The sequence below is a fragment of the Podarcis liolepis genome (genome assembly GCF_965112155.1).
Source record: "Podarcis liolepis genome assembly, chromosome: 2".
NCBI lineage: Eukaryota > Metazoa > Chordata > Lepidosauria > Squamata > Lacertidae > Podarcis > Podarcis liolepis.
Genome location: NC_139555.1, coordinates 96,815,307 through 96,841,498, shown reverse-complemented (window position 1 = coordinate 96,841,498; position 26,192 = coordinate 96,815,307). Strand labels below are relative to the sequence as shown.

The following is a 26,192-nucleotide window of genomic DNA, read 5'->3' as shown; positions in this document are numbered from 1 at the left end:
CCTTTGTTCGGTTGCTCTCTACTTTCATAGAGAGAGGGTGTCTTTTCTGACTGTGTAGCTTAGAAATAAAACTCTTTACAATGTAGCCCAAACCTCTCGTCTCTTCCCTGTCCTGGGAACTCTGCTGAATGGAAGAATGTGCCTTGGAGCCTCATCAAAGGCTCGAGGTCATTAAACACATTGGAGGCGATTTCAAAGGCTCAGCTCGGAGGAAGATGAGGCCTTATCGGCTTGGCTGAGTGGAGATTCCAACACTACATTGGTTACCCTTGCGTCAGAGAGTTGTGAGTGAGGCCCACTCCCATTCATAGTTTTGGGATTAAAAACATTCACTAGTGATGTAAATAAAGAAGAATGGGTGGGTGGAGTCAATCCTTTTTTTTTACATCAAGTTTAGGGTACAGAAAAGTAAAACAAATAGAACAATACCAACAACAAACAAGTGTGGGACAATCAAATTTTAAATCTATGAAATAGGCTCCATATCTATATCAAATATCGTCCATAATTGTCAGGGACTGGGCAGAGGAGGAATGGTGGAGACAGCCTCCCCAGCCTGACCTTTCCAGAGAAGAAGAAGACAGTTCGGAATTACAACAGGGGTTTGAGGGAGATCACAGCTTAGAGGCAGATGAGGGGAAAAGCTGAGAAATAATGGGAGAGGAGGAAGAAGAAGCACCAGAGGGGGGACAGCTGACAGACACAATGTCTTTAGAAAGCATTCCAGACCCCCCCTCCCAGAATCTGGCGAGCATTGAAAGTAGGAGAGCAGAGAGCTCAGAGGAGGAGGAGGAGTCTGTAACCTGAAGCGTATGTAACCTGAAGCGTATGTAACCCGAGGTACCACTGTAGACATATTTTGTTGCTAGCTTCAACTTGCAGATGAAACCAAAGGGAACCAGAGATTGGATTTTTTTCTAGAGAAGGTGTGATTATCTGTAGTGTGGACATTGCCAGAAATATCCCTCTGGCTTGTTCCAAAAGCACTGCAGTTAAGAAGGACAGGCTGTCAGTCTTCCCCAGAGCTCTTTGTAACTGGGTAGAACATTCACACAAACAAAGGAAGTTCGGCAAAAGTCACTTTAAGAATCCATTTCTGAGGAGGCCATTCCCCCGCCCTAGCACATCTGACTCATACACAATGATCTTAAAACGCTGTTTATTTATCTTTTAAGAAGAGACAACAGGATCTTTTCCATCTAATAAATAAATACAGTTGAAGATCAATCCTATAAACGTGTACTCAGAAGTAAGTCTCATTGAGGTTGATGGTGCTTACTCCCAGAATGGGCAGAAGATCGAAGCCTTCGCTCCATTTAATTTGTCTCCCAGCCAAACTGCTAAAAGGGGTTGGGGTTGGGCTGCTCAAGATATTCCTCATGCGCTTATTCGAATCCCAACTGGAATGCATATTTTTCCCCCATATAGATTTTACGTTTGAAAAAGGAAGAGCAATCATCTTCTTAATACCGCTTCCAAAAGATTTCACAATTAGCTTCACATGGCAACTATACTTAAAAAAATATCTTTGGAAAAGAAAACACATCTGTTTGTGTCAGGATATTGTACAGCTTAAATCATTTAAGTTGTGGGTTTCCCCATGGCAAAGTGTTTTAAATCAATTCAATTCCATTAAGAGAAACATGTAAGAAATCTAGCCCAGTATTCTGTTCCTAATATGCTCCCTTTCCCAGCTAGTTTTGCAATTTTGAAAAGGCGGTGGGTGTCAGCATGTAGCAAGGCCACAATTGCTGCTCACTTTGCCCCTATTCTGGGTTGGCTGCTAAATTTCAGTCAGCGCTTTTTAGGAGAATGGATTTGGATTAGGAGATTCCAGTTGCTGCCATATGCTTTTTGTCAACCAGAGAATAGCCTTCAGGTGTTTTAAGAACATAGGTTATATACTCTCAGTAAAATCTAGATACCTGAAAAGTAAACAACATCTGCAAAGCAGTTTATAAATCTGCCTTCGGAACAACTAACTTTCTCATTTCTCTTTGCTTGGTATTTCACAGGATTTTAGCGTTTTAATTTGTGTGACTCTTGTGGGTTCATTTCTTTCACAGCTCCAAGACCCTTTGGGGGGGGGGGATAAGAATTTCCATTAAATCTCTCCAGACTATCGTTTTTAACAACAACAAAAGTAAACAAAATGTATTTTCTTCTGCTCATATCTGGAAACTTTTGTCTAATTCCCACCAATATGTTGGCACCCAGAATGCTCTTATGGTCTGTCATATGGCAGGCATGGCCAAACTTGGCCCTCCAGATGTTTTGGGACTACAACTCCCACCATCCCTAGCTAACAGGACCAGTGGTCAGGGATAATGAGAATTGTAGTCTGGAGGGCTCATATGGTCATGGGGGGGGCAGGAAGGGGAGGTACCTGGCGAAATGTTTTAGAGCAACTTCTTCCCGAAATGTGGCCTCATTTTCTATTAAGGTCAATCTCCACTAAGAAGACACGAATAGCTATGACAAATTATAATACAGTGAAAACCTCTAATGTGAAAACACGGTTGACGTTCTGCAAAAGAAACAAACCCAAACACATTCTTTAAAACTCACTTTAGAAGACACCTTTGCTGTAATGAGTACCTGGTTTCTAATTCGTTTAATTTTCCTTGACCCAAACAAAGCCTGTATGTGTGTGTTGTAAAAGGTCATAGGAATAAATCTTTAATTATCAAAGGATGTAACATCATCCATTATTGATAATAACCAACAATGTGGAATATATGTTTATATATAAAATCCATTAGGAAGATAAGCTGACTCCAGTCCTAAAAATAATGCTAGAATTTCTCCTGCATATGGGGGAGGAGCGATTGTTGTCAAAAATAAGAAAACAAAATTTTTAAAAAGTTATCGTTCTACAGCTAAAAAAGTTATTTTAGAATTCATAGCCTGCCTGCATAGCTTTGCTGAAATTCACACTGCTGCCACATCTAGCTCAAGTGTCAATTTACTGTTTAGCTGCTGTGTTTTATTAGGGTTTGATTATTACCGTATTTTTCGCTCTATAAGATGCACCAGACCATAAGACGCACCTAGTTTTTAGAGGAGGAAAACAAGGGGGGGGGGATTCTGAATCTCAGAAGCCAGAACAACAAGAGGGATCGCTGCGCAGCAAAAGCAGCGAACTCTCTTGCTGTTCTGGCTTCTGGGATAGCTGCGCAGCCTGCATTCGCTCCATAAGACGCACACACATTTCCCCTTACTTTTTAGGAGGGGAAAAGTGAGTCTTATAGAGCAAAAAATACGGTATTTGTGTGTGTGTGTGTGTGTGTGTGTGTGTGTGTGTGTGTTATGCTTCAGTTGCTTTGGGTGGTGGGCTATGCTACAAAAGGTAGCCAGAACTAATTTTATGAATAAATAAAGTGTTGGGTAAAGAACTCTTTTCTTTTGTCTACCCTAAAAGAACAAGCAATTGGCCTCACTGTGTAACCCTGAGAAAAAGATGACTTCTAACCACTTGCCAGAATTCGTCATATACCTGAAAATTTACCTCCTGCTAAAGGCATGGGATGTTCTTCACCTCCCTCAAAAGATGAGACAGGTGGTTGCTGAAGAGAGGGCCTTTCAGTGGTGGTACCCCTGTTATGGAATGTTCTCCTGAAAAAGACTCACCTGGCACCACATTAAGATCTTTCTAGTGCCAATTGAAGAGCTTTTTACTTCACCAGGCCCTTTAGAGATGCCCCACCCAACTTCCTGCTAAGTAGTAACAATCTGTAATGCTACCTGCACTGGTTTTTAGGCAGAAAATTGAACGTGTGTGTGTGTGTGTGTGTGTGTGTGTGTGTGTGTGTGTTTAGTAATGTTTTAGTATTGTTTGAACACTTTGAGAACCCTACAGAATGCACTTTTGATTGGGCAGCCAAAAAAATTCTAAATAAAACAAACAAACATACAATTCATAAAATTTTTGCAAAACTCTGAAGCCAATTTCATAGCTTCTGTTCTCTCCTCCACACCCCACAGCTCCAGCAGTTAGGAAATCCTTAAAAAAACAGAATCTTCTTTGTGCTGCTATACAGAAAGTACAAGATTTATAACCAGATACATTGACACAACCCCGGCTAGCAAACAGGATCTCTTCATACATGTTGTTTATTTATTATTTACTGCTATTATTCTGCTTTAAACGAGTATATCCTTCGGGGAGCTAGGTCTGTTTCAGCAGGGATGGTTCTTGGACATGCCGCCAACTGTTTTACATTAGTGATAACAGACTTGAGAGATCTCCAGGGCCAGCTCCAGACACTCGCTGGTTTCATGACAAGACTCAAGGATGCTGCAATCAATGTCACAATCACAGCTGCAGTCGCCGTTGTTTGTGTCGTCGCCTGAGGTTTGGTAATATCTATGGGAAGGGCAGCACACATTGGTCAACCAATTTTCACAGACATCGGGCAACATGAACAGAAAGTCCCAAAACTGGCAGAACAAGCAGGCCAAGATGAGTGTGGCACATTCATCTGTTTTCAAAAGGAGAAGAGCAAGGAGTGAGATTCACAGGAAGCAGAAATCCATGAACATTGTTGCCCAGCCAGTGCACAATAAAGCGAGACTTCCTGCACTTTCCCGAACTCAACCAGAAACTAAATTAATATGGGCTCCTCTTGTGGGTGTTATTATGTATACATGCAACACACACCCCTTAATTATTCCAAATTAGGGATGTCCGAATCTATCCATTCTGTGTTACTTTCACATATTTCTTACCCATAATGCGCTTTCGTTGCATTTCCAGATCTATCACCTCTTTAAAGCGAAAAACCCTCTCAAACTTTTACAAATAGTTAATAGGCATTTAAAGGCATGTTTCACTAGCAACATTTCAGTGTGTTAAAATGATCACAACCTGATTAGTAACTATGCCTCACTCTGCACATTAATCTGAGAGGTGTGGATCAAGCAGGGATAGAGCAGAAATTCAGTATACTTTGCAGCTTAAATGGGCCCATTACAGTGGTACCTTGGTTCTCAAACACCTTGGTACCCAAACAGCTTGGAACCCAAACACTACAAACCCAGAAGTAAGTGTTCCGGTTTGCAAACTTTTTTCAGAAGCCGAACGTGCTCCGTTTCGAGTGTTACGCTTCCAATTTAAGTGCCACACTTACATTTTGAGTGTTACGCTGAGGTCTGTCTGTTTTTGCAGCTCTTTTTTGTTTTGTTTTTGTGACTTTGTTGAACCCAGTTCCACAAACTGATTGATTGTTTGTGTGACTGCAGTACATTGTTTATTGCTTTCATTTTACGGATCAATGGTCTCGTTAGATAGTAAAATTCATGTTAAATTGTTGTTTTAGGGGTTCGTTTTTAAAATTCTAGAACAGATTAATCCATTTTGCATTACTTTCTATGGGAAAGCGTGCCTTGGTTTTGGAACACTTTGGTTTTGTAATGGATTTCTGGAATGGATTAAGTTTGAGAACCAAGGTACCACTGTAACTTTTTTTAAAAAAGGGCTTTGACTGATACAATGACAAGGATTATCACAAAAGGAAGAAATAATCCTATCCTTTGCAGTTAAGGGTGACATCCAGGGCACAGTTAAATTAGCTTAATTTTGCTGAAATGTGCACTAGGTTGCACCCACATCTGTTTGGTTCTCTCACTAGGAATGGATGAACCAATCAGTTTTGATTCTCTTCGTTTCTCTTTTCCCCACTCTTCTTCAGTTTGCAAGATTTTGGCGTTTGATCTTGAATTCCCCACAAAAGTCCTCACAAAAAATCATCAACATTTTAGTGTGCGTTTCTCTTAGCATGCACATCTTTTGCGAGCGATTTCCCCTAATTTGCATTTTCCCGTTATTCTCACTAATGCCTGCATTTTAACCATTCTTTCCCCCCAAATGGATACATTTTGGTACATTTGTTTTGGTTTAAAAGCTGCATTACAAAATTTGGAGAGGTGCAGATTTCAAGAAAAGGTGTTTTCTGCAATTTTAGGGAGTTCGTGCATTTAGAATTTCTGCCAAAACCATCTAGTTTTTGTGCCTGGGTAGGCAGCTACAGGTGGGATGAAATGGAAGCAGACCACTGTGCTACTGTTTTATTATTATTACTTATTTATTTTATACTCACTTACCTAGAAATAATTCCTATTGAACTGCATGTTACTTACTTTTGCATATAGGGAAGCGCTGTGTGTGCACAAGCAGATGAGTATCTTGTTTGTGCCATAGGCTCATGGGGAGAAAGCTGACGCATGAGCCCTTGCAAAGGGGAGGGGAAAGCCTATACAGTGGTACCTCTGGATGCAAACGGGATCTGCTCCAGAGCCCCATTCGCATCCAGAAGTGAACGCAACCTGCATCCGCGGGTCGTGATTCGCCACTTCTGCGCATGCGCATGACATCATTTTGACCATTTGCGCATGCGCAAGTGGCAAAACCCGGAAGTAACGCACTCCGTTACCGCAGTGCGCAACCCGAAAATACCGTATTTTTCGCTCTATAAGATGCACCAGACCACAAGACGCACCTAGTTTGTGGAGGAGGAAAACAAGAAAAAAAACATTCTGAATCTCAGAAGCCAGAACAGCAAGAGGGATCACTGCGCAGTGAAAGCAGCAATCCGTCTTGCTGTTCTGGCTTCTGGGATAGCTGCGCAGCCTGCATTCGCTCCATAAGACGCACACACATTTCCCCTTACTTTTTAGGAGGGGAAAAGTGAGTCTTATAGAGCAAAAAATATGGTACTTATCCCGAAGCTACTTCAACCTGAGGTATGACTGTAGAAGCTTGCTTCTCCTGGAGCTCAGACCCATTTTGCCTTGAGAGTTTCCCTCCTGCCCGGCCTCAGCTTAGTGCCTTCACTGAGCAATTTTGGGTCACTGGTTGACAGGGCCCGAAAGGATTCTCTTCTTGATCAACTCGATTGGCACTTGGCTGGGTTTTTCCATCATTCCCTCAATGAAATTATGGCCTTCCTTTGTTAGGCGGAAGAACATTGTTTGAATGAGGGGAGTGTAGAATCAAGGGGGGGAGGGAGAGCCATAAGTGGCCTGAGGGCAGAATTGACCATGACACTCCCAAGCTCGGGTTGTGGTATTTGCCTGGTTGGAATCTGCACCCTGGTCACCCAGTGAGACCTTGCTTGCTTGACTTGCACCATGGCAAAGTTCAACACTGACCAACTCACAAGTTATGGGTTTGGGGCTGTCCAAATCTGGCAGATCCATTCTATCAACATGGGGCTTGTGGAATGATGGAACTGATCCTGGGACCCGATGCCATGCCAACCCTTACCTTGCATGCTGCTGTCAATAAAGATTTGGCCTGATTTTATCCCATCAGTGTTGTAAAGGTAAAGGGACCCCTGACCATTAGGTCCAGTCATGGCCGACTCTGGGGTTGCAGCGCTCATCTTGCTTTGTTGGCCGAGGGAGCCGGCGTACAGCTTCTGGGTCACGTGGCCAGCATGACTAAGCCGCTTCTGGCGAACCAGAGCAGCACACGGAAATGCCGTTTACCTTCCCACCGGAGCGGTACCTATTTATCTACTTGCACTTTGATGTGCTTTCGAACTGCTAGGTTGGCAGGAGCTGGGACAGAGCAACGGGAGCTCACCCTGTTGCAGGGATTCGAACCGCCGACCTTCTGATCAGCAAGTGCTAGGCTCTGTGGTTTAACCCACAGCGCCACCCACGTCAATGTTGTACAGTCTGGTTATTTTGCTGCTCTCATGGGTCACATAATGCATTTGTCTGGGCAATTGCATCCCACCTAATGTAAGGTGGCTTGCATTGTGGCTTTTTTGTGGGGGGTATTGGGTTATTGTTTTTAATCTGATTTTATAAATTGTGATCTTGTTTGTGAACCGCCCTGAGACCTCTGGGTATAGGGCAGTGTATAAATTCAATAAATAAATAAAATAAAATTGTTCTTTCCCCACCCCATTATATCCTCACAATAACCCCATGATGTAGGTAAGGCTGAAATTAAGTGCCTGTCCCAAGGTCACCCCATGAGGTTCATGCCTGAGAGGGGATTTGAACTCTCGTTTCACAGGTCCTAGTACGCCATTCTAACCACTACTCCACTGGCTCTACACAGGCAGAGTGTATATATTACATGTTCTCACATCAGTGAGAAAATGTCAAGTCATCTTATTTATTTGTTTAGGAGTCAATAATGAGACTGCCATAATGGGCACATTAATGTTCTGTTAAGTTGGCTAATCTGCACTATCCTGGTTAGAAGAATTTTAACACACACCTGCACCTTTGTGCAACTGAAGAAGCAGGCAAATGGTATAGTCTCCTGCTGCTTGCAGGGATATAGAGATTGCCAAGTAGCGATATGCAGACTACACTGTCTTGCCACTTTGTTAATTGTGATCTGTAATCACACTTTGATGTGCATTTATGCATAGAAGTCTCATTATACATCACAATCTCTTTAACGCAGCGAGCAGTATTAAACAAGAATTTCATCCCTAAGTACTTAAAAAAATAATAAGAGCCATGCAAAAGCTTCCTTAAACATCCCAAATGTTATATTAAAATGTAGTTTTACAATATCAGGTAATAACCCTAGAAGCACAGCATTGAATTAATTTCTATTAGTAAGCTATCACCCATAATATTATCAATTTTAATAGTTATCTAAATTTGTCAGGGATCTATTTAAGTTCAGACAAGCAAAAGTAACTTCCAAGTCAGTCCCGGAGAATGAAAATGACTAGATTTGGGAGATACTTAGTAAATTCATGCTTGTATTTTTTCTGAGTAAATGAACTGAAATAATTATCAAATTGAAACATTTTATAAGGTGACACTGCTGCATTTAATTGTATGAATTTACAGTGTAGAAAATGTAATCATTTTATCCAGTAGTCCATGGTGTAATTAAGGCTCTTCTCTTTTAGGTACTATATATTTATGAAATTCTTCCCTCCCCCACACCCTTTTGCACCAAGATAGAAGGAATATCAAATTTGAAATTACTCATCAATTAGGGATCTTTTCAGTTCTTACTTGAAATGTAAGCTCTGTTTTCCTAATAATATGCACGATCTTCAGTTTATTAACCTTGTTGGCATCTGCATAATTTTAATCAGAGAATGGATATTGCTCTTAAGACTTTGCCCATTATTCGGGGGAAAGTACCACACAAAAAGCACAACATTTTAATAATAAAGTAATGTTTTAGCACATAGACCGTGCTGTACACTAAAGATGCTTTTAAATCCCCATCAGAGCACACGCCATGAAACCGTGCTAATGGAGAGAACATATTTTGCAAAATCTGCATGTATGAGCCTTTTTGCTTCCCCCTTCCCCTCATTTTAAGTGGGCGATGTATAATAAATAATAGATATTAGCAATTAAGCATTCATTTCTATGCATTCGTTTATATATATTTGAAAATAAATTAGCCACAAATTACAGCAACGCAGATGCAACCCTTCTGTTTTCTCTTCTGCTTTCCAGACTGCTCGCAAAAAAGGGAAGACGTTACTGCATTTATCTCAATAAGAACAATGACCTCACCTCTCCATTGGTAGATTAATTATTACAAAAAGAACTATATTTAATAATGCTGCTGGTCTGACTTCACCCTACATTTCCATGCTCTCGGTGGCTCCTGGCTGTCAATCCAGGCTTGATTTGTGCTGCTATGTAACCTGATCCAAACGTACAACATTGATGTAGGATTTTTCCAGTGATGCTGCTGGGCTGAAAAGTGACTTGCCTTCTTGCTTCCAATTGTAGCCCTGGGCTATGTGCCCAACTTCAACAAAAATGAACTATTTCGGTGCTTGTGTTGTGCATCAATTGCATTTTAGTGACTGTCTCTAAAACAAAGATTTAAGTTTTTCTTCTTCTTCTTCTGCATGCATTGCAGTTTTGAAAGGTTTAACCCCGAGGTAATGTTTTATCTCAAGATAATTATCATTTATCCCCATGTTTCATTAAAGGTAGGCTAAATCTGCCTCCTGATCGATTTGTCACATGCCTCTGGTTAATGATTTCCACCCCACTTGCTGCAACTTAAAGTGAGAGCAGCTGAATGCGACCAAGAGCCTTGTATAATTCTCCTGATCTAGAGTTACTTACACACGCACACACTTTGGTGCTTTCCTAGTGCATCTGTATAAGCGGATTTCGCTAGTCATTGTTATTCAGCGGTAAAGATGCATGTCCATTTGTGTGTACGGAGTTGTCCCTTCCATTTAAGTTAAAGTGAAAGGCACCGGGTGAAAGGCAGAGAAGGCTCGAAGCCCCCACCCCTTGCAACATATCTGTTATGTAGTGTAGTTTCACCCTGGGCCAACAGGGGGATACTGTATATAGTTTTCACTCAGGTCTGTAGATAGTTTTCACTCAGGTCCGCGGCAGTTATTTTAGGCGGGAACTCTGGGCTGTGGTGGTTACAATGTTGACAGCCGGCTGCCTATAAATACAGGCCGGCTGAGCTGTTCTCAGTCAGTTCTATTTCAGCTTACCACAATAAAGAGCTACTTGGAGAAATCGCTGTGCCGGCTGCTATGTCAACCCACGACTTAACACTGGCGACGAGGGTGGGATGGATGGACATCAGAGCACAGCCAGATGCGGCCAGCCTCTGAACTGAGCTGAATCACTGAGCTGAATCACAGAGCGAAATCACTGAGCGAAATCACTGGGCAGCAGAACCCTTTCAGAGCTGACTGTTCTGGCTAGAGCACTGTGTTCCATCCATCGCCCTTCACGCCGGCATCGGAATCATGGCTTCACTTGTGCCTCTACCGCCGTTTGCGCCAGCCTCTGAATCATGGGACTCCTACCTCGCTCGGTTCGACTGCTACCTCCAAGCCAACGAGCTGACAGCAGTATCAAAGGATCGGAAGCGGGGCCTATTCCTCAGCCTCTGTGGGCCTGAAGTGTTTGAGACAGCCCGAGCGTTGGTTGCGCCTGAAGCAGTCCAGGCAACACCATGGGACACGATCCAAGAGAAGCTCCGCAACCACTACGCACCAAAGCCGTCCAAGATTGCTGCCCGCCATGCGTTCTACCACCGGAACCAGGCAGAGGGGGAGTCAATCAACAACTACACCACCGCCCTGCGACAGGCTGCAATGCACTGTGAGTTCCGAGACTTAGACGATGCCCTGATGGATCGAATCGTCTGCGGGGTCCGGGACATCCATCTGCAACGGCGCCTCCTAGCCAAGCCAGACCTCACGCTACAGAAAGCCATTGAGGAGGCTGTGGCCTCAGAAGCTGCTGAACGCTCCGCCCAGGAGATCCGCAAGTCCAGCAGCCCGCGTCTTGCTAGGGAGCCAGTTCCGGTGCATCATGAAGAGGCCAGCAGTGAGGAGGCATCCTCCAGTGAAGACGATGACGTGCACCAGACAAAGCGGGAGCGCAGGAAGTTCCAACAGAAGTCCAAGGGCCAACCGGAATGTGCTGGCTGCGGAGGCAACCATTCCCGTGCCAAGTGTCGATTCAGAGACGCCATCTGTAGGAAGTGTTCCAGAAGGGGCCACATCGCTAAGGTCTGCCGATCGGCTCCGTCTGACACCCCCCCTTCATCGACTCGCAAGTCCAAGTCTTCACTCCAGTCTGCCAAGGAAAGTTGTTTCGCTCTCACCAACTGCCGCTGCCCGTCTGGAACCACGATTGGCCAAACCGACTCGACTACGCGACGCAAGCTGAACGTCACGGTGCTCATTGAAGGAGCTCCATGTGACATGGAGATCGACACCGGGTCTGCCCTGTCCATCGTGTCATGGAGCACCATCAAAAGACTGGTACCCAGAGTGTCCAAAAGGCAATTCGACTCTCACCGCGTACACCTGAGAGACTACCAGGGAAACGACATTCCCGTGGTAGGCGTTGGCCGGTTCCGGATCGCCTTCAAGGATTTTTCGGGCCTGCTCCGGTTGGTGGTGGTCGAAGGTCAGCGGCCAAGCCTTCTAGGGCTAGACTGGTTTGATGCCCTCGGCCTGGAAGTCACCGGCATCAACTGCATCTCTAACGCAGAGACTGAGGGTCTGGTCAAAGACTTTGCCGAGGTTTTTGACGGCACCTTGGGCCAATATACAGGTACGCCCATCTCCTTTAGCCTTGATCCACAAGTCGCCCCCATCAAGCTAAAGCCACGCCGGGTTCCCTTTGCTCTCAAGGCTAAGGTGGACGAACAACTGGACAAACTGATCGCCCAAGGAGTTTTGGAGCCGGTTGACCACGCAAAGTGGGAAACCCCCATCGTCACGCCTGTCAAGCCAGATGGGTCGGTGAGAATCTGCGCTGACTACAAGTGCACGATCAACAAGGCACTTCAGCAGCATGCTTATCCGGTTCCTGTTGTCCAACACCTGCTGCATTCCCTGGGTGAGGGTAAGGTCTTCGCTAAGCTGGACCTTGCCCAAGCCTATCAACAACTGCCAGTCGATGATGCCACTGCTGAAGCCCAGACGATCGTCACCCACCGGGGGGCATTCCGTTGCCGCCGGTTGCAGTTCGGGGTGAGTGTGGCTCCTGGCATCTTCCAAAGCCTTATGGAGCGTCTCCTGCAAGGGCTTCCGGGCGTGGTACCATATTTTGATGACGTCTTGGTGTCTGCAGACTCACACCAGCAGCTGTTCGAGCGCCTCCGTGCCGTGCTGACCAGGTTCCAGGAGGCCGGGCTCAAGGTAAAGAGGGAGAAGTGCCAGATCGCCGTTCCACAGGTAGAGTTCCTGGGCTATCTTATCGATGCCTCCGGTCTTCATCCAACCACATCCAAGATCCGCGCTATCCAGCAGGCCCCTACCCCAAAGAACAAAACGGAGTTGCAGGCATTCCTGGGGCTGCTGAACTTTTATAACATGTTCCTGCCCCACAAAGCCACAGTGGCTGAGCCTCTTCACCGACTCCTTAGCACTAAGACGCCTTGGGCCTGGGGTCATCGGGAGACGGCGGCCTTCAACGCGGTCAAGGCTCTCCTTTCTTCAGACAGTGTGCTGGTACAGTACAGTGAATCCAGGCCGCTGGTCCTTGCCTGCGACGCCTCACCTTTTGGCATCGGTGCTGTCCTTAGTCACCGTTTTCCAGATGGAAGAGAAGCACCGCTCGCCTACTTTTCCAGGACACTATCTCCGACGGAACGGAATTACAGCCAGCTCGACAAGGAGGCATTGGCACTTGTGGCTGGAGTGAAGAGGTTCCATGAATACCTCTATGGCAGGACTTTTGACCTCATCACTGACCACAAGCCACTCCTGGGCCTCCTCGCCGGTGATCGTCCAACTCCACCGGTCCTCTCACCACGCATGCTGCGATGGACTGTTTTCCTGGCTGCCTACCACTACCGGCTCATCCATCGCCCGGGAAAATCGATGGGCCATGCCGACGCCCTCAGCCGTTGCCCTCTTCCAGCATTTGTGGAAGACCCGGCTCCAGCTTCATCGCTCCTTCTGATTGAGGATCTTCCGGCAGCGCCTGTATCGGCTGCCACTGTGGCCTCCGCATCTGCCCAGGATCGCACCATCAGCCGGGTGCTCAACTGGGTGTGGAGGGGGTGGCCACAAGGGCCTTTTGCATCGGAGTTCCAGCCCTTCGCAACCAGACAACATGAACTCTCAGCTCATCGTGGCTGCCTGCTGTGGGGAGACCGCGTCGTGATTCCCCAGGGACTCCGTCAGCGCGTCCTGGAGGCTCTGCACGTTGGCCACCCGGGAATTGTCAAAATGAAGGCGTTGGCTCGGTGTTACGTCTGGTGGCCTAATATGGACGATGCCATCACTGCCTGGGTGTCCGCCTGTCAAGCGTGCCAGGAGTCGAGGCCTGCACCACCGGCAGCTAAGGGACACACCTGGGAGACGCCAAAGACACCCTGGTCGAGGGTGCACATCGATCTGGCTGGTCCCTTTCACGGCCGGACCTTTATGGTAGTGGTGGACGCCTATTCCAAATGGCTGGAGGTCGCCCTGATGCCCTCCACCACTACCGAAGCTGTCATCCGGGTGCTGCGAGGCCTGTTTGCAACGCATGGGTGTCCTGATGTCCTTGTCTCTGACAACGGACCGCAGTTCACGTCAGGCACGTTTGAGCGGTATCTTTTGGGACTGGGCATCCGCCATGCCCTAACGGCACCCTTTCATCCATCCAGCAACGGGCAAGCGGAAAGAATGGTGCGCTCGACAAAAGAGGCACTGGCGCGCCTGGACCGGGGAGACTGGCATGAGCGGGTCGCCGAATACTTGTTCGTGCAACACATCACCCCTCATGCGGCCACAGGGAGGAGTCCTGCTGAACTGCTTATGGGCCGCCGCCTCAGGTCACCGCTCGACCGGCTACACCCAGACTTTGCCGTGGCTGAACCCCCAGGCTGTGCCAATGCACCACGGTCATTTGTCCCAGGAAACCAGGTCTTTGCCCGGAACTATGTGGGGGACATCCCTTGGGTGCCAGCCACAGTAGTGGGAGTCACTGGACCTCGCTCGTACCAGGTGGCACTCGAAGACGGACGCTTGTGGCGACGGCACATAGACCAGCTTAGGCGCAGGGTTGGGGACTTGGACACTACCGAGGTGCCCCCAACTGCGCTTGTGGCTCCAGAAGAGACACGTACAGATGGCGAGGCCCCACCTACACCTTCCTCGCAAACTGCCAGCGTGGAGCCGAACCAAGCCGTTTCAGAACAGACTCAGACCACTCCACTTGCGGAGGCTCCACCCACAGCAGCGGATCCAGGGGAGTTGGTTCCAACGCCACCTAGGGTCGCACCACAGCCTCAGCGAGAACTGTGTGGCCCTCCGGACTTGGCTACCAGTCCCCGGCGGTCTGGCAGAGTTTCCAAGCGCCCAACGTATTTAAAGGACTATGTTGTTGGACAGGTATCACTGTGGGTCTAAGTATGGGAAATGTAACCGATATGCTTTTGTGCCTAATTGAACCATTACGCGTAGTGCTGTATATAAGGAAACCATTACGATTGTAACTAACGCCTTATCTCGGTGGGGAGGGGTGTTATGTAGTGTAGTTTCACCCTGGGCCAACAGGGGGATACTGTATATAGTTTTCACTCAGGTCTGTAGATAGTTTTCACTCAGGTCCGCGGCAGTTATTTTAGGCGGGAACTCTGGGCTGTGGTGGTTACAATGTTGACAGCCGGCTGCCTATAAATACAGGCCGGCTGAGCTGTTCTCAGTCAGTTCTATTTCAGCTTACCACAATAAAGAGCTACTTGGAGAAATCGCTGTGCCGGCTGCTATGTCAACCCACGACTTAACAATATCAGTGCTCGAAGCTTGTGCACAAGCTCTCTCTGGAAATCGATAGGTGCTCTCAGGTATGTGTGCATTGTTGCAAGCATTCAGAGGGAACATGTTTTAGCCAGAGATCCACGTCTGATAAGCTGAACATGCTGATAATTATCTTTGCTGTGGTTTAAATTAAGCGGTCCACGAGGCTAAGTTTGGTAGAGGGCATCTACATTTGCTGAGCCCGTTCCCTTAATAGTTGCCACAACGGTTAAATGTTTTCCTGTTACGGGAGATAGGAGAATTCCAATTATTGCGAGAGATCAGTCATAAAATAGATGCGACCCTAATGGTTGCTTTGGAGCATTGTGGTTTATTGTGCTGATCTGTACTTAGTACTTCTTCGTTCAAGGATCATTAATATGATAGATGTGACAAGATCCATCTATTTGATGGCAATCCCTTCCAAGGCTGCTTTATAAATTGCAACATCAGCAACTTTTCATCCAAGGGCCAAGCACATCCCAGATGTTATACTGGGGCATTTTATGCCTCTGGACTGTGAATGTTTAAAATTAAGGAATTAGAGGCAGTATAAACAAAAGCACACCACTCTGCAGGAGCTAAGGAGCACTGGGCTTCCATAGCACAACAGACTCAAATCTTTATACCCTATTTACTCAAATGTAATGTGCACCTTTTGGGGGGGCCAAATTAGGTCACGAAAATCAGGGTGCACATTAGATTAGACTGCAAGCTTGAAAAACACCGCTGACATAGCAAATACTTTTTGGGTTTAAAGGCTTTGAAAATTGAGGTACACATTAGATACGATGGCACATTGGATTCGCGGAAATATGGTAGGTGTCAGAAACACAGGGAGCTGCCTTCTGCTGAGTGAGGCCATGGGTCCATTTAGTTCAGTAGTAGAAGAAGAAGAATTTGGATTTGATATCCTGCTTTATCACTACCCGAAGGAGTCTCAAAGCGGCTAACATTCTCCTTTCCTTCCTCCCCCACAACAAACACTCTGTGAGGTGAGTGAGTCTGAGAGACTTCAGAGAAGTGTGACTAGCCCAAGGTCACTCAGCAGCTGCATGTGGAGGAGCGAAGACGCAAACCCGGTTCCCCAGATTACGAGTCTATCGCTCTTAACCACTACACCACACTGGCTCCCCAGTGTATTGCATACACTGACTGTATTACATACACTGTATTGTGTATTGTATACACTGTATACAGTGTATTGCATACACTGACTGGCAGAGGACTTCCAGGGGTCCAGACAAGGGTTTACATAATTTTGAGTGGCAACTCGGGGTATGGGTAAAAAGTGAAAGTCAGATGGAAAATCAGGAACAAGGCTGTCAGGATTGATGCCACATGCTGGAGCAATCCAATACCCATTGAGACACAGATCACATGGTAATGGCCAACAGTAAATACAGTGAAATACTGGATGTTTTTGTTGATATATATTTTTAACTGTTAAATCAGTCTTAATACGTTTCTGAGCACAATTTGAAGTGTTGGTGCTGACCGTTAAAGCCCTAAACAGCCTCGGCCCAGAATACCTGAAGGAGCATCTCCACCCGCATCGTCCAGACACTGAGGTCCAGCTCCGAGGGCCTTCTGGCAGTTCCCTCACTGTGAGAAGCAAAGTTACAGGGAACCAGGCAGAGGGCCTTTTCAGTAGTGGCGCCCACCCTGTGGAACTCCCTCCCATCAGATGCCAAGGAAATAAACAACTATCTGACTTTTAGAAGACATCTGAAGGCAACCCTGTTTAGGGGAGTTTTTAATGTCTGATGTTTTATCATGTTTTTAATATTCTGTTGGCAGCCGCCCAGAGTGGCTGAGGAAACCCAGCCAGATGGGCAGGGTATAAATGGATGGGGTAGAAACTCAGCCCTTTCCTCCTGCCTCATTGCTACACCTGGTGGCAGGCTTGTTGAAGGTGGAAACGGGGCAGAGAGTATTTTGTAACCATGGGCAGGAACTCCATGCCCCCTGCAGCTCCAGGGTTATGACAAAGGCTGAGCTCATCACTCACTCGCCAGAGAATGGAGCACAATTCTTGCGGCTGAGCAAAAATATGGAAACCCAATGTTCCCACACAATGTGCTTGTGAGAACACAAAGTACTGAATAATAATAATAATAATAATAATAATAATAATAATAATAATAATAATAAATTTGTATTTATACCCTGCCCTCCCCGGCCAGAACCAGGCTCAGTGCAGCTAACACCAATAAAATTACAATAAAACGTAAACGAAAAAGAAAAACAGTTAATTAAAATACGGGTTAAAAATACAGGTTAAAATACAATTTAAAATGCAGCCTCATTTTAGTAGTAGCCCATAAATCGAAACCATAAGGGGAGGTAAACATAAGGGTCAGACTGAGTCCAAACCAAAGGCCTGGCGGAGCAGGCCCTGTGGAAAGATGTCAAATCCCGCAGGGCCCTGGTCTCCTGTGACAGAGCGTTCCACCAAGTCAGGGCCAGTACTGCAAAGGCCCTGACCCTAGTTGAGACCAATCTAACCACCTTGCGGCTTGGGACCTCCAAAGTGTTGTTATTTGTGGACCTTAAGGTCCTCCGCGGGGCATACTGCAAAGAAGAATCTGGTGGGGAAATGTAGCCTCAGGAACCAGAAATGTAGGGCCAGCCAGGAGCAGTGGAAGGCAAATGCAGCCCCAACTCAGTATAGTACCACTTATCTTTTCACAATGGAGCTGCCAGGAGATAGGATGATAAAGTCTTAAGAAGGGGTGGAAACCATTTTGGCCTTGAGGTCTTCATGTTTTGGCGAGCAGCAGATGGAAAGTCTCTCTCTCTCTCTCTCTCTCTCTCTCTCTCTCTCTCTCTCACACACACACACACACACACACACGTATGCATGTTCCCTAAGCATTTGCCACCTAAGGTGGCTGCCTCACTCTTTCTAATGGTGGAAAGAGTGGATCTATTATTGGGACAAAGCTGCAGCAATAGCCTCCTGCCAGAAAGGGGAAAGGCAGCAGTGAGGTCAGGGCTGCACAGCGCCCCAGCAGAAGCACTTCATTGGCTCCATGCAGCCCTGACATTGCAGTTGCCTCACCTCTCCTAGTAAGCAGTGGCAGCTTTGCTTATAAAATGTCATCTTTCATGATCCCTCTCACAATCTCAATCTCTTCCTCGTGAGTAGAAGAAGAAGAAGAAGAGTTTGGATTTGATATCCCGCTTTATCACTACCCGAAGGTGTCTCAAAGCAGCTAACAATCTCCTTTCCCTTCCTCCCCCACAACAAACACTCTGTGAGGTGAGTGGGGCTGAGAGACTCCAGAGAAGTGTGACTAGCCCAAGGTCACCCAGCAGCTGCATGTGGAGGAGCAGGGAAGCGAACCCAGTTCACCAGATTACAAGTCTATCGAGGTCTACTATGTCCAGCTGAAAGTAGAGTTAACCTATTTGCTAGAGAAGCTTGGTTGGTTTTAATCGGAATTATAGTTTTATGAATGGTTTTATTGTCTATTTTTATTGTTGCTTGAATGTGACTGCTAAAATGAAGAGCCACATAGAAATGCAGTAAATAAGTAAACACATTAATATAAAGAGTTGTGCAACTTAAAAATGGAAAGTGTGATGCTAGTGTGTGTGTGTGTGTGTGTGTGTGTGTGTGTGTGTGTGTACAGAGCATTTAAATGGATTACGTCTAGGGCTCTGCACAGTTTTCAAAACGTACCATTACTGTCCCTCTCGTGGACTGATGCATCATCTTCAAGGTAGCTGAACTGTGTCCTGCATTTCTTCAGGGACGACAGTGTAGATGCACTAGATTCTGACAGTTTTCTTTCATTTTTGGTGTCCTTGGATGGCACGTCCGTGATGCTGAATTCTGATACTGAACTGAGAACAATACCTTTCATAGGCTTCTCATCCTTAATTGCTAGCTGATTTTCTAGAGTGGAGAAGATAATAAAAATGGTCAGGAAGCTTAGACATTTAGAGATTGTGCCAATACAGAGCACACATGTCGTATGCAATGTCCCAATGCCATCAACGAAATGACCAAGATTCAGGTAGTTCCTGCTGTAGCTAACATGGTGCAATGGGCTCATATATATTTTTGTAATTCAGAAACATTTTAATGCTGCCCTTTTATTGAAAAAACATCAAGGCTATTTATTATCATCATCATCATCATCATCATCATCACAAAACACGACAGAACAATAATCTATAAATCTTGTTACTCACTGACATATAGGCAAAGATCATGAGGCTAGCAAACTTTGACTTAGAGATGTCCTGGGATTAGGAAACAGGGAATTGACTCAGAAGTTCAGGCTCTTAACCAGACACCTCTCACAAATTAAGCAAGGAAGCTTCAACTAGATTTCCCCTCAGATCCATTTCATTTGCACACAGTCATATATTGCTCCTGTTCCTTTGAGGCCAAGTCCCAGAGACCCTTCCCGTCATTGTTTTTAGAAGATGCACAGGTAAGAACAATTTGGCTCTGGGAAAATTTAGCAACACTCAATTTAAAGTGTAACTTTTTTTCTCCCCCTTTAAAGCACACCCTCAAATTCTGTGCAATTTCCAGTGTTCCCACTATGGCCCAGGAAATGCACTTAAGCATTCAATGGCACTAGACGGAGAGACTCAGAAGGAAATAATCAGTAAATGCTAGATTAGCATTTGCTATATCCACAAGCTGCCCTGTGCATCAAGCTGAGTTTTATCCTTCAAGTGCTGTTGGAGAGGAAATCAAAATGAGAAGTATAAAAGGCATAGATTTAACCTGAATTCCCCATTACAACACCCTCAAAGAAAAGGGTAAGAAAAAAGCTGTCATTCAAGGACTTTTGTTTGTTCAAGAATGAAAATAGAGTGCATTTTACTGTCAGGCTCTTATTCTGAAAAGCTTCCACTAAGTAATGTTATACGTGTCTTGTTACAGCAAGATCAAGTCCTAGTACAATCACCATAACAAGCAACTTGCTATGACAAGCAGGATCCTGTCTTCCAGAAAACATTGTAGTCGAGAGAAAGCATTGCACAATTATAGGTCTCCATTTCATATTTTTTTAAAATGCAATTACCCTCAGCTCAGCCATGGGCCCATCTACATTGTGTCTTTTATCAATCTAATGCTTGCAGAACGTGCCTATGGAAATATAAAGGGAGCGGGCCAGCATGAAATCACATGGTTACCTCTTTCATTTAGAGTCCAGTATTCTATGGCTATGATAATAGGTGTGGAGGGATGGGGGGATGAAATAAATGAAGTCTAATAAACATGCAAAATATATAATGCTTGGTTGCTATTATTAATGGACAGTTAAATGTTAGCTCAACAACAATTTAAGTTACAATTAAATGTAGGCAGGATGTCCAATTCCAAACGCCAGTTTCTAACAATCAGAGCACACAGTCCAGCTTAACTGATACAGAACAATAACTGTCTGCAAACTCAGGAGTCAGATCAGCTTCCCTTCAACTGCTATTGACAGGAGTCAGCAAAACAATACTGAAACTAAGTGGCACCTTGATATGACTTTAAGCATATTTCAAAGCCTTCCTTACTGGGGCACACATATCCCCCCCCCAACACACCCTGGACTTTGAGGTCTGCTATGTCCAGCTGAAAGTAGAGTTAACCTATTTGCTAGAGAAGTTTGGTTGGTTTTAATCGGAATTATAGTTTTATGAATGGTTTTCTTGTCTATTTTAATTGTTGCTTGAATGTGACTGCTAAAATGAAGAGCCATGTAGAAATGGAGTAAATAAGTAAATTAATATAAAGAGTTGTGCAACTTAAAAATGGAGAGCATGATGCTGGTGGTCAACAAAAGAGGTTTAAAGACTCTCTCAAGGCAAATCTTAAAAAATGTAGTATAAACACCGACAACTGGGAAACACTGGCCTGCGAGTGCTCCAATTGGAGAACAGCTTTTACCAAAGGTGTCATGGACTTTGAAGACAAAAGGGAGTAATGTGCTAAGAGGAAGGCACTTTTGGCAAATCCTCACCGTGATCAACCCAGAAACCAATGTACCCACTGCGGAAGGACGTGTGGATCCAGAATTGGCCTCCACAGTCACTTACGGACTCACTTTTTAAACTATTTAAAATCTTACTCAGCTACGAGTGATCGCCAAAGAAGAAGACAGCCTCCCCACTCCCTTTCCTTTGGAAATTAAGACTATAGGAAACCAAGAACATCTATACCACTTAGTTTCTTCAGCTTCTGGTAGCCTAGTCTGCAAATAATTTTGCTGGAAGGACACTTTCCGAAGAGGATTAGGAGCTCATGCCTGAAAGGAATAATCACCTTATTTCTAAGTTGTTTTAAACTGTTTTTAGCATTTTGTTTTAATTGTTGTGACCCACCCTGGGACCTTAACGACATTTCCATGTGCTGCTCTGGTTTGCCAGAAGCAGCTTAGTCATGCTGGCCACATGACCCGGAAGCTGTACGCCAGCTCCCTCAGCCAGTGAAGCGAGATGAGCGTCGCAACCCCAGAGTCGGCCACAACTGGACCTAATAGTTAGGGGTCCCTTTACCTTTTACCCTGGGACCTTAGTGTGAAGAGAGGGTAGCTAACAACAGCTAAATACTTTCTTCATCTATGATTTGAGAATTGGATGTTGAGAGGCAATGAACTTCACATCAGGTATTGCTTCAAGGCCTCCAGTGAACAGCCTCTGAGACAACTAAGCTTGCAACACTTCTCGAAAAGATTCCACACTTTAGAATTTTTTTACTGTCTGACTGCAGCAGCAATATCATCTATCAATCTTTACTGAGAGTATGATTCTCTTCTGCCAGATGTTTATCCAAAATGATGGTTACCTTCTTTGTAGCTAAAAAGCAGGAGGTATGAAAACAACCAACTGTTTCAATGATGTCCTAAGATTGATATAGATGCAAGCTTAGGCTTTAGGTATGTATGAGTGATTAAGGATTTGATTAAGACACTTACAATTAACAAATAGAAATACAAAATAGAAATATGAGGGTAAAATGTTAAGAATATGTCAATAAGGTATGATTTCAGTTTCAATATATAAGGTATAGAAAACTACACACAGAAGAAATGAATAGGTGATAAACCAAAAAGGGAAGTTGGGGGTGGGGGTGGGGAATAGAAATGTAAAATGCAATTTCTGGGGGTTTTTTATTTAGTATTGATTATGGCAAATTTTGTTGAAAAAATTTAATAAAAATATTTTTTTTAAAAAAAGGTATGTATGGGTGACATTATTTGTGGGACAATGCTACAGAATTATTCACATGTTTCCACAAACAGAATCTTACCTGGATGATCTGCTGTATTCAGAATTACAATAGGGAGAACTTGCAGAGGAAGGGAGTTGGTGCAACTGTCTTGGTGGAAAAATAAACAAGGATACAATCAACAAATGCTATTCATTCCTTAAGAACATAAGGGTCATTCCTTTAAGAACATAATACTTCAGAGTAGTAACTATGTAATAAGACAGGGAGGGCTTATTGGGTGAAATATTATTTTTACACTCATTAATGTTCCTTCAGCACATTCATTTTGTTATTCTGGGGCAACTCCTCTTCCTCAAAGGGGAAGTACTTTTGGCCAGGGCAATAACAACCCCATGGGAACTTTTGTCTAGGGCAGGACTGGTTGCTCAGTAGCCCTCCAGATCTTGCTGAATCCATTATTCCTGAGCATTGGCTACACTGCTGGGAGTTGGAGTTCAACCAATGGCTGACTGACCGAACCCAAAGGGTGCTCATCAATGGTTCCTCTTCATCCTGGAGAAGAGTGACTAGTGGGGTGCCACAGGGTTCTGTCTTGGGCCCGGTCTTATTCAACATCTTTATCAACGACTTGGATGATGGACTCAAGGGCATCCTGATCAAATTTGCAGATGACACCAAACTGGGAGGCGTGGCTAACAACCCAGAGGACAGGATCACACTTCAAAACGACCTTGACAGATTAGAGAACTGGGCCAAAACAAACAAGATGAATTTTAACAGGGAGAAATGTAAAGTATTGCACTTGGGCAAAAAAAAAAATGAGAGGCACAAATACAAGATGGGTGACACCTGGCTTGAGAGCAGTACATGTGAAAAGGATCTAGGAGTCTTGGTTGACCACAAACTTGACATGAGCCAACAGTGTGATGCGGCAGCTAAAAAAGCCAATGCAATTCTGGGCTGCATCAATAGGAGTATAGCATCTAGATCAAGGGAAGTAATAGTGCCACTGTATTCTGCTCTGGTCAGACCTCACCTGGAGTACTGTATCCAGTTCTGGGCACCACAGTTCAAGAAGGACACTGACAAACTGGAACGTGTCCAGGGGAGGGCAACCAAAATGGTCAAAGGCCTGGAAACAATGCCTTATGAGGAACGGCTAAGGGAGCTGGGCATGTTTAGCCTGGAGAAGAGGAGGTTAAGGGGTGATATGATAGCCATGTTCAAATATATAAAAGGATGTCATATAGAGGAGGGAGAAAGGTTGTTTTCTGCTGCTCCAGAGAAGCGGACACGGAGCAACGGATTCAAACTACAAGAAAGCAGATTCCACCTAAACATTCGGAAGAACTTCCTGACAGTAAGAGCTGTTCAACAGTGGAATTTGCTGCCAAGGAGTGTGGTGGAGTCTCCTTCCTTGGAGGTCTTTAAGCAGAGGCTTGACAACCATATGTCAGGAGTGCTCTGATGGTGTTTCCTGCTTGGCGGGGGGTTGGACTCGATGGCCCTTGTGGTCTCTTCCAACTCTATGATTCTATGATTCAATGGGTTCAAGTTACAAGCAAGGAGATTCCAGCTAAACACCAGAAAGAATTTTCTGACAGTAAGAGCTATTCAACAGTGAAACAAACTCCCTCAGAAGGTGGCGGACTCTCCTTCACTGGAGGTTTTTAAGCAGAGGTTGGATGGCCATGTGTCAGGGATATTTTAGTTGAGATTTCTGCATTGCAGGGGATTGGATGAGATAATCTTCATGGTCCTTTCCAACTGAACAATTCTATGATTCTTTGATTCTACAAAAATATAGATGGCCACAGCTTAGCCACCCCTGTTCTAGACTCTAGACCTTTCTGGATTTTAGATGGGAGGTCTCATCTGATTTGATTCAGGTCTCATCTGTAGCCAAATCTATCAAAGTTGCACTTCCTGAAACAGCAGGTGAGTCAAAACACAGCTGTCCTTTAAAATTCACACTTACTTGCATTTTTCAACCACCAAAAGCCAGACCAATAGTGCTGTCCAAGTGCCTGATATCAATCAATCAATCAATCAATCAATCAATCAATATTGCCCAATAGCAGGGATGATAAATCCTCCGTGGGAGACCATACCACAGTCAGGGGACCACCATGGAAAAGGTCCATTCTCTTGAGGCAGGAATACAGAGCAGGGCTTCAGATATTGATCTCAGTGTCCAAGTAGCCTCATACAGGGAAAGGTGATCTGTGAGGTATTGTTTATAACGCTTTATAAGTCAAACCTAGCACTGTGAATTGGGCTCAAAATCACTTCTACTTGCACCTGCAAGTTTGCTTCCGCCTGCTTCCACTTGTCAGATTGCGACATATGTTCACAGAAAACCAGCAAACCACTGTGGATACACCAAGTTTCCAGAAAATACTTAGCTACAACAAATTACAATTCAAGTGTGTATGCATGTAGTGTGCATGTGTGAGAAAGAGACGAAAGACATGTGTGTGTAAGCACATAAGCAGCGCACTGGTCTCATTTTCAGGCTGAATACCTGTGAAATTCTGTAAGCTACATATTGCACATGGTGCAAAGAAAATAGATAAGCAAACTCCAACAGAAACTAGAAGACTGAAATAAAGTTGTGGTTGTCATCTGAAATTGAAAACAAATTGTGATTTGTTTTCATACACTCACAACCTTTCTGTTTCCTATATTGAGGCAAAAGGATGTTAAGGGGGTTTGGAAAGTGTTTATTTTAGTAGCATAGAAGCAGGAAACTGTACCAGCCTATAAATATACTATGGGTTGCTTATGACATCATTAAGCCATGCAAACCTCTTCTCTTTTGATTTATGATGATGTATGAGTAATTCACATTGGCTTGAGTTTACTGGATTTGCTAATGCAGTAACAGGGAAGAGCTGATGGTGTGATCTTTGAAAGGAACATATAATCGGAAGTGAATTTTTGATCTCACCTTTTAAGTTCATATATGGGTGACTGGGTAGATTAGAATGTTTTTGGTGGACTTTTAACTTTTATTTTTATTATTTATTAAAGTTCTATAGTGCCCTGCATCCAGGCATCACAGGGTGGTTTATTATAATATGATGGCCAGGCACTTTGTCCCCATCCAAATCTCACATCCCATTAATTTCCATTAACGTCATTGTTATTAAACTATATCCTGTGCACATGAATGTATCCTCAGAAACCACCTGCCATCCCCATATAAAACTTGGCCTTTCAAATTATTCCCATCCTTCTGATGAATAACCCAAGCATGTTTAGTTTCCAAAGAGAAAAGGTCCCAACTTTTGTATGTGATAAGAGCACTATAGCCATTTTTGGCAAAATAAAATTTGCTGTTTTAATAATAATAATAAATAATAATAATAATAATAATAATAATAATAATAATAATAATAATAATAATAATAATAAAAAATTGCAAAGAAATTATCTGACAAAAAGGCTTCTTTTTATTAAGAAATTCAGTTCATTTCATCTCTGTTCTATGTATGAAAAGCTGAAATTCAAATTAAACGGATAAGTGTTCAACTCTAATTTACCATTGTGTAGCATTACCCATCTGTATGCAAAAACCTCAATTATATAATGTTCATATAATATGTAATCCCAGTAATGTGCAATGACCAACATGCAAGTAAAACCAAGCCGAATGTGAACCTATATGGCTGCCTTAGCTACAAATGTATTTTTCTGTTTTTTGGTCACTTATCACTTCTTGTCCCATGAGTTAAAACCCTCCGACAGACAATATGCATTAGATACCA

The 26,192-nt window shown here is 44.3% G+C and overlaps 1 protein-coding gene across 1 annotated transcript in view; it reads right to left on the bottom strand.

Annotated features, from left to right (window-relative positions):
- Positions 1–4,221: 4,221 nt before the first annotated feature.
- MDFIC2 (MyoD family inhibitor domain containing 2) overlaps positions 4,222–26,192 on the bottom strand; it is a gene marked incomplete at its 3' end in the record, with an annotated part of 47,136 nt that continues 25,165 nt past the window's right edge. The window contains exons 4-6 of the mRNA XM_083493542.1: positions 22,501–22,569; positions 18,919–19,134; positions 4,222–4,481 (exon numbers count right to left, since the gene is read on the bottom strand). Of these exons, the coding sequence (XP_083349668.1) occupies positions 4,222–4,481; positions 18,919–19,134; positions 22,501–22,569 (545 nt within the window). The remainder of the gene's footprint in view (positions 4,482–18,918; positions 19,135–22,500; positions 22,570–26,192) is intronic.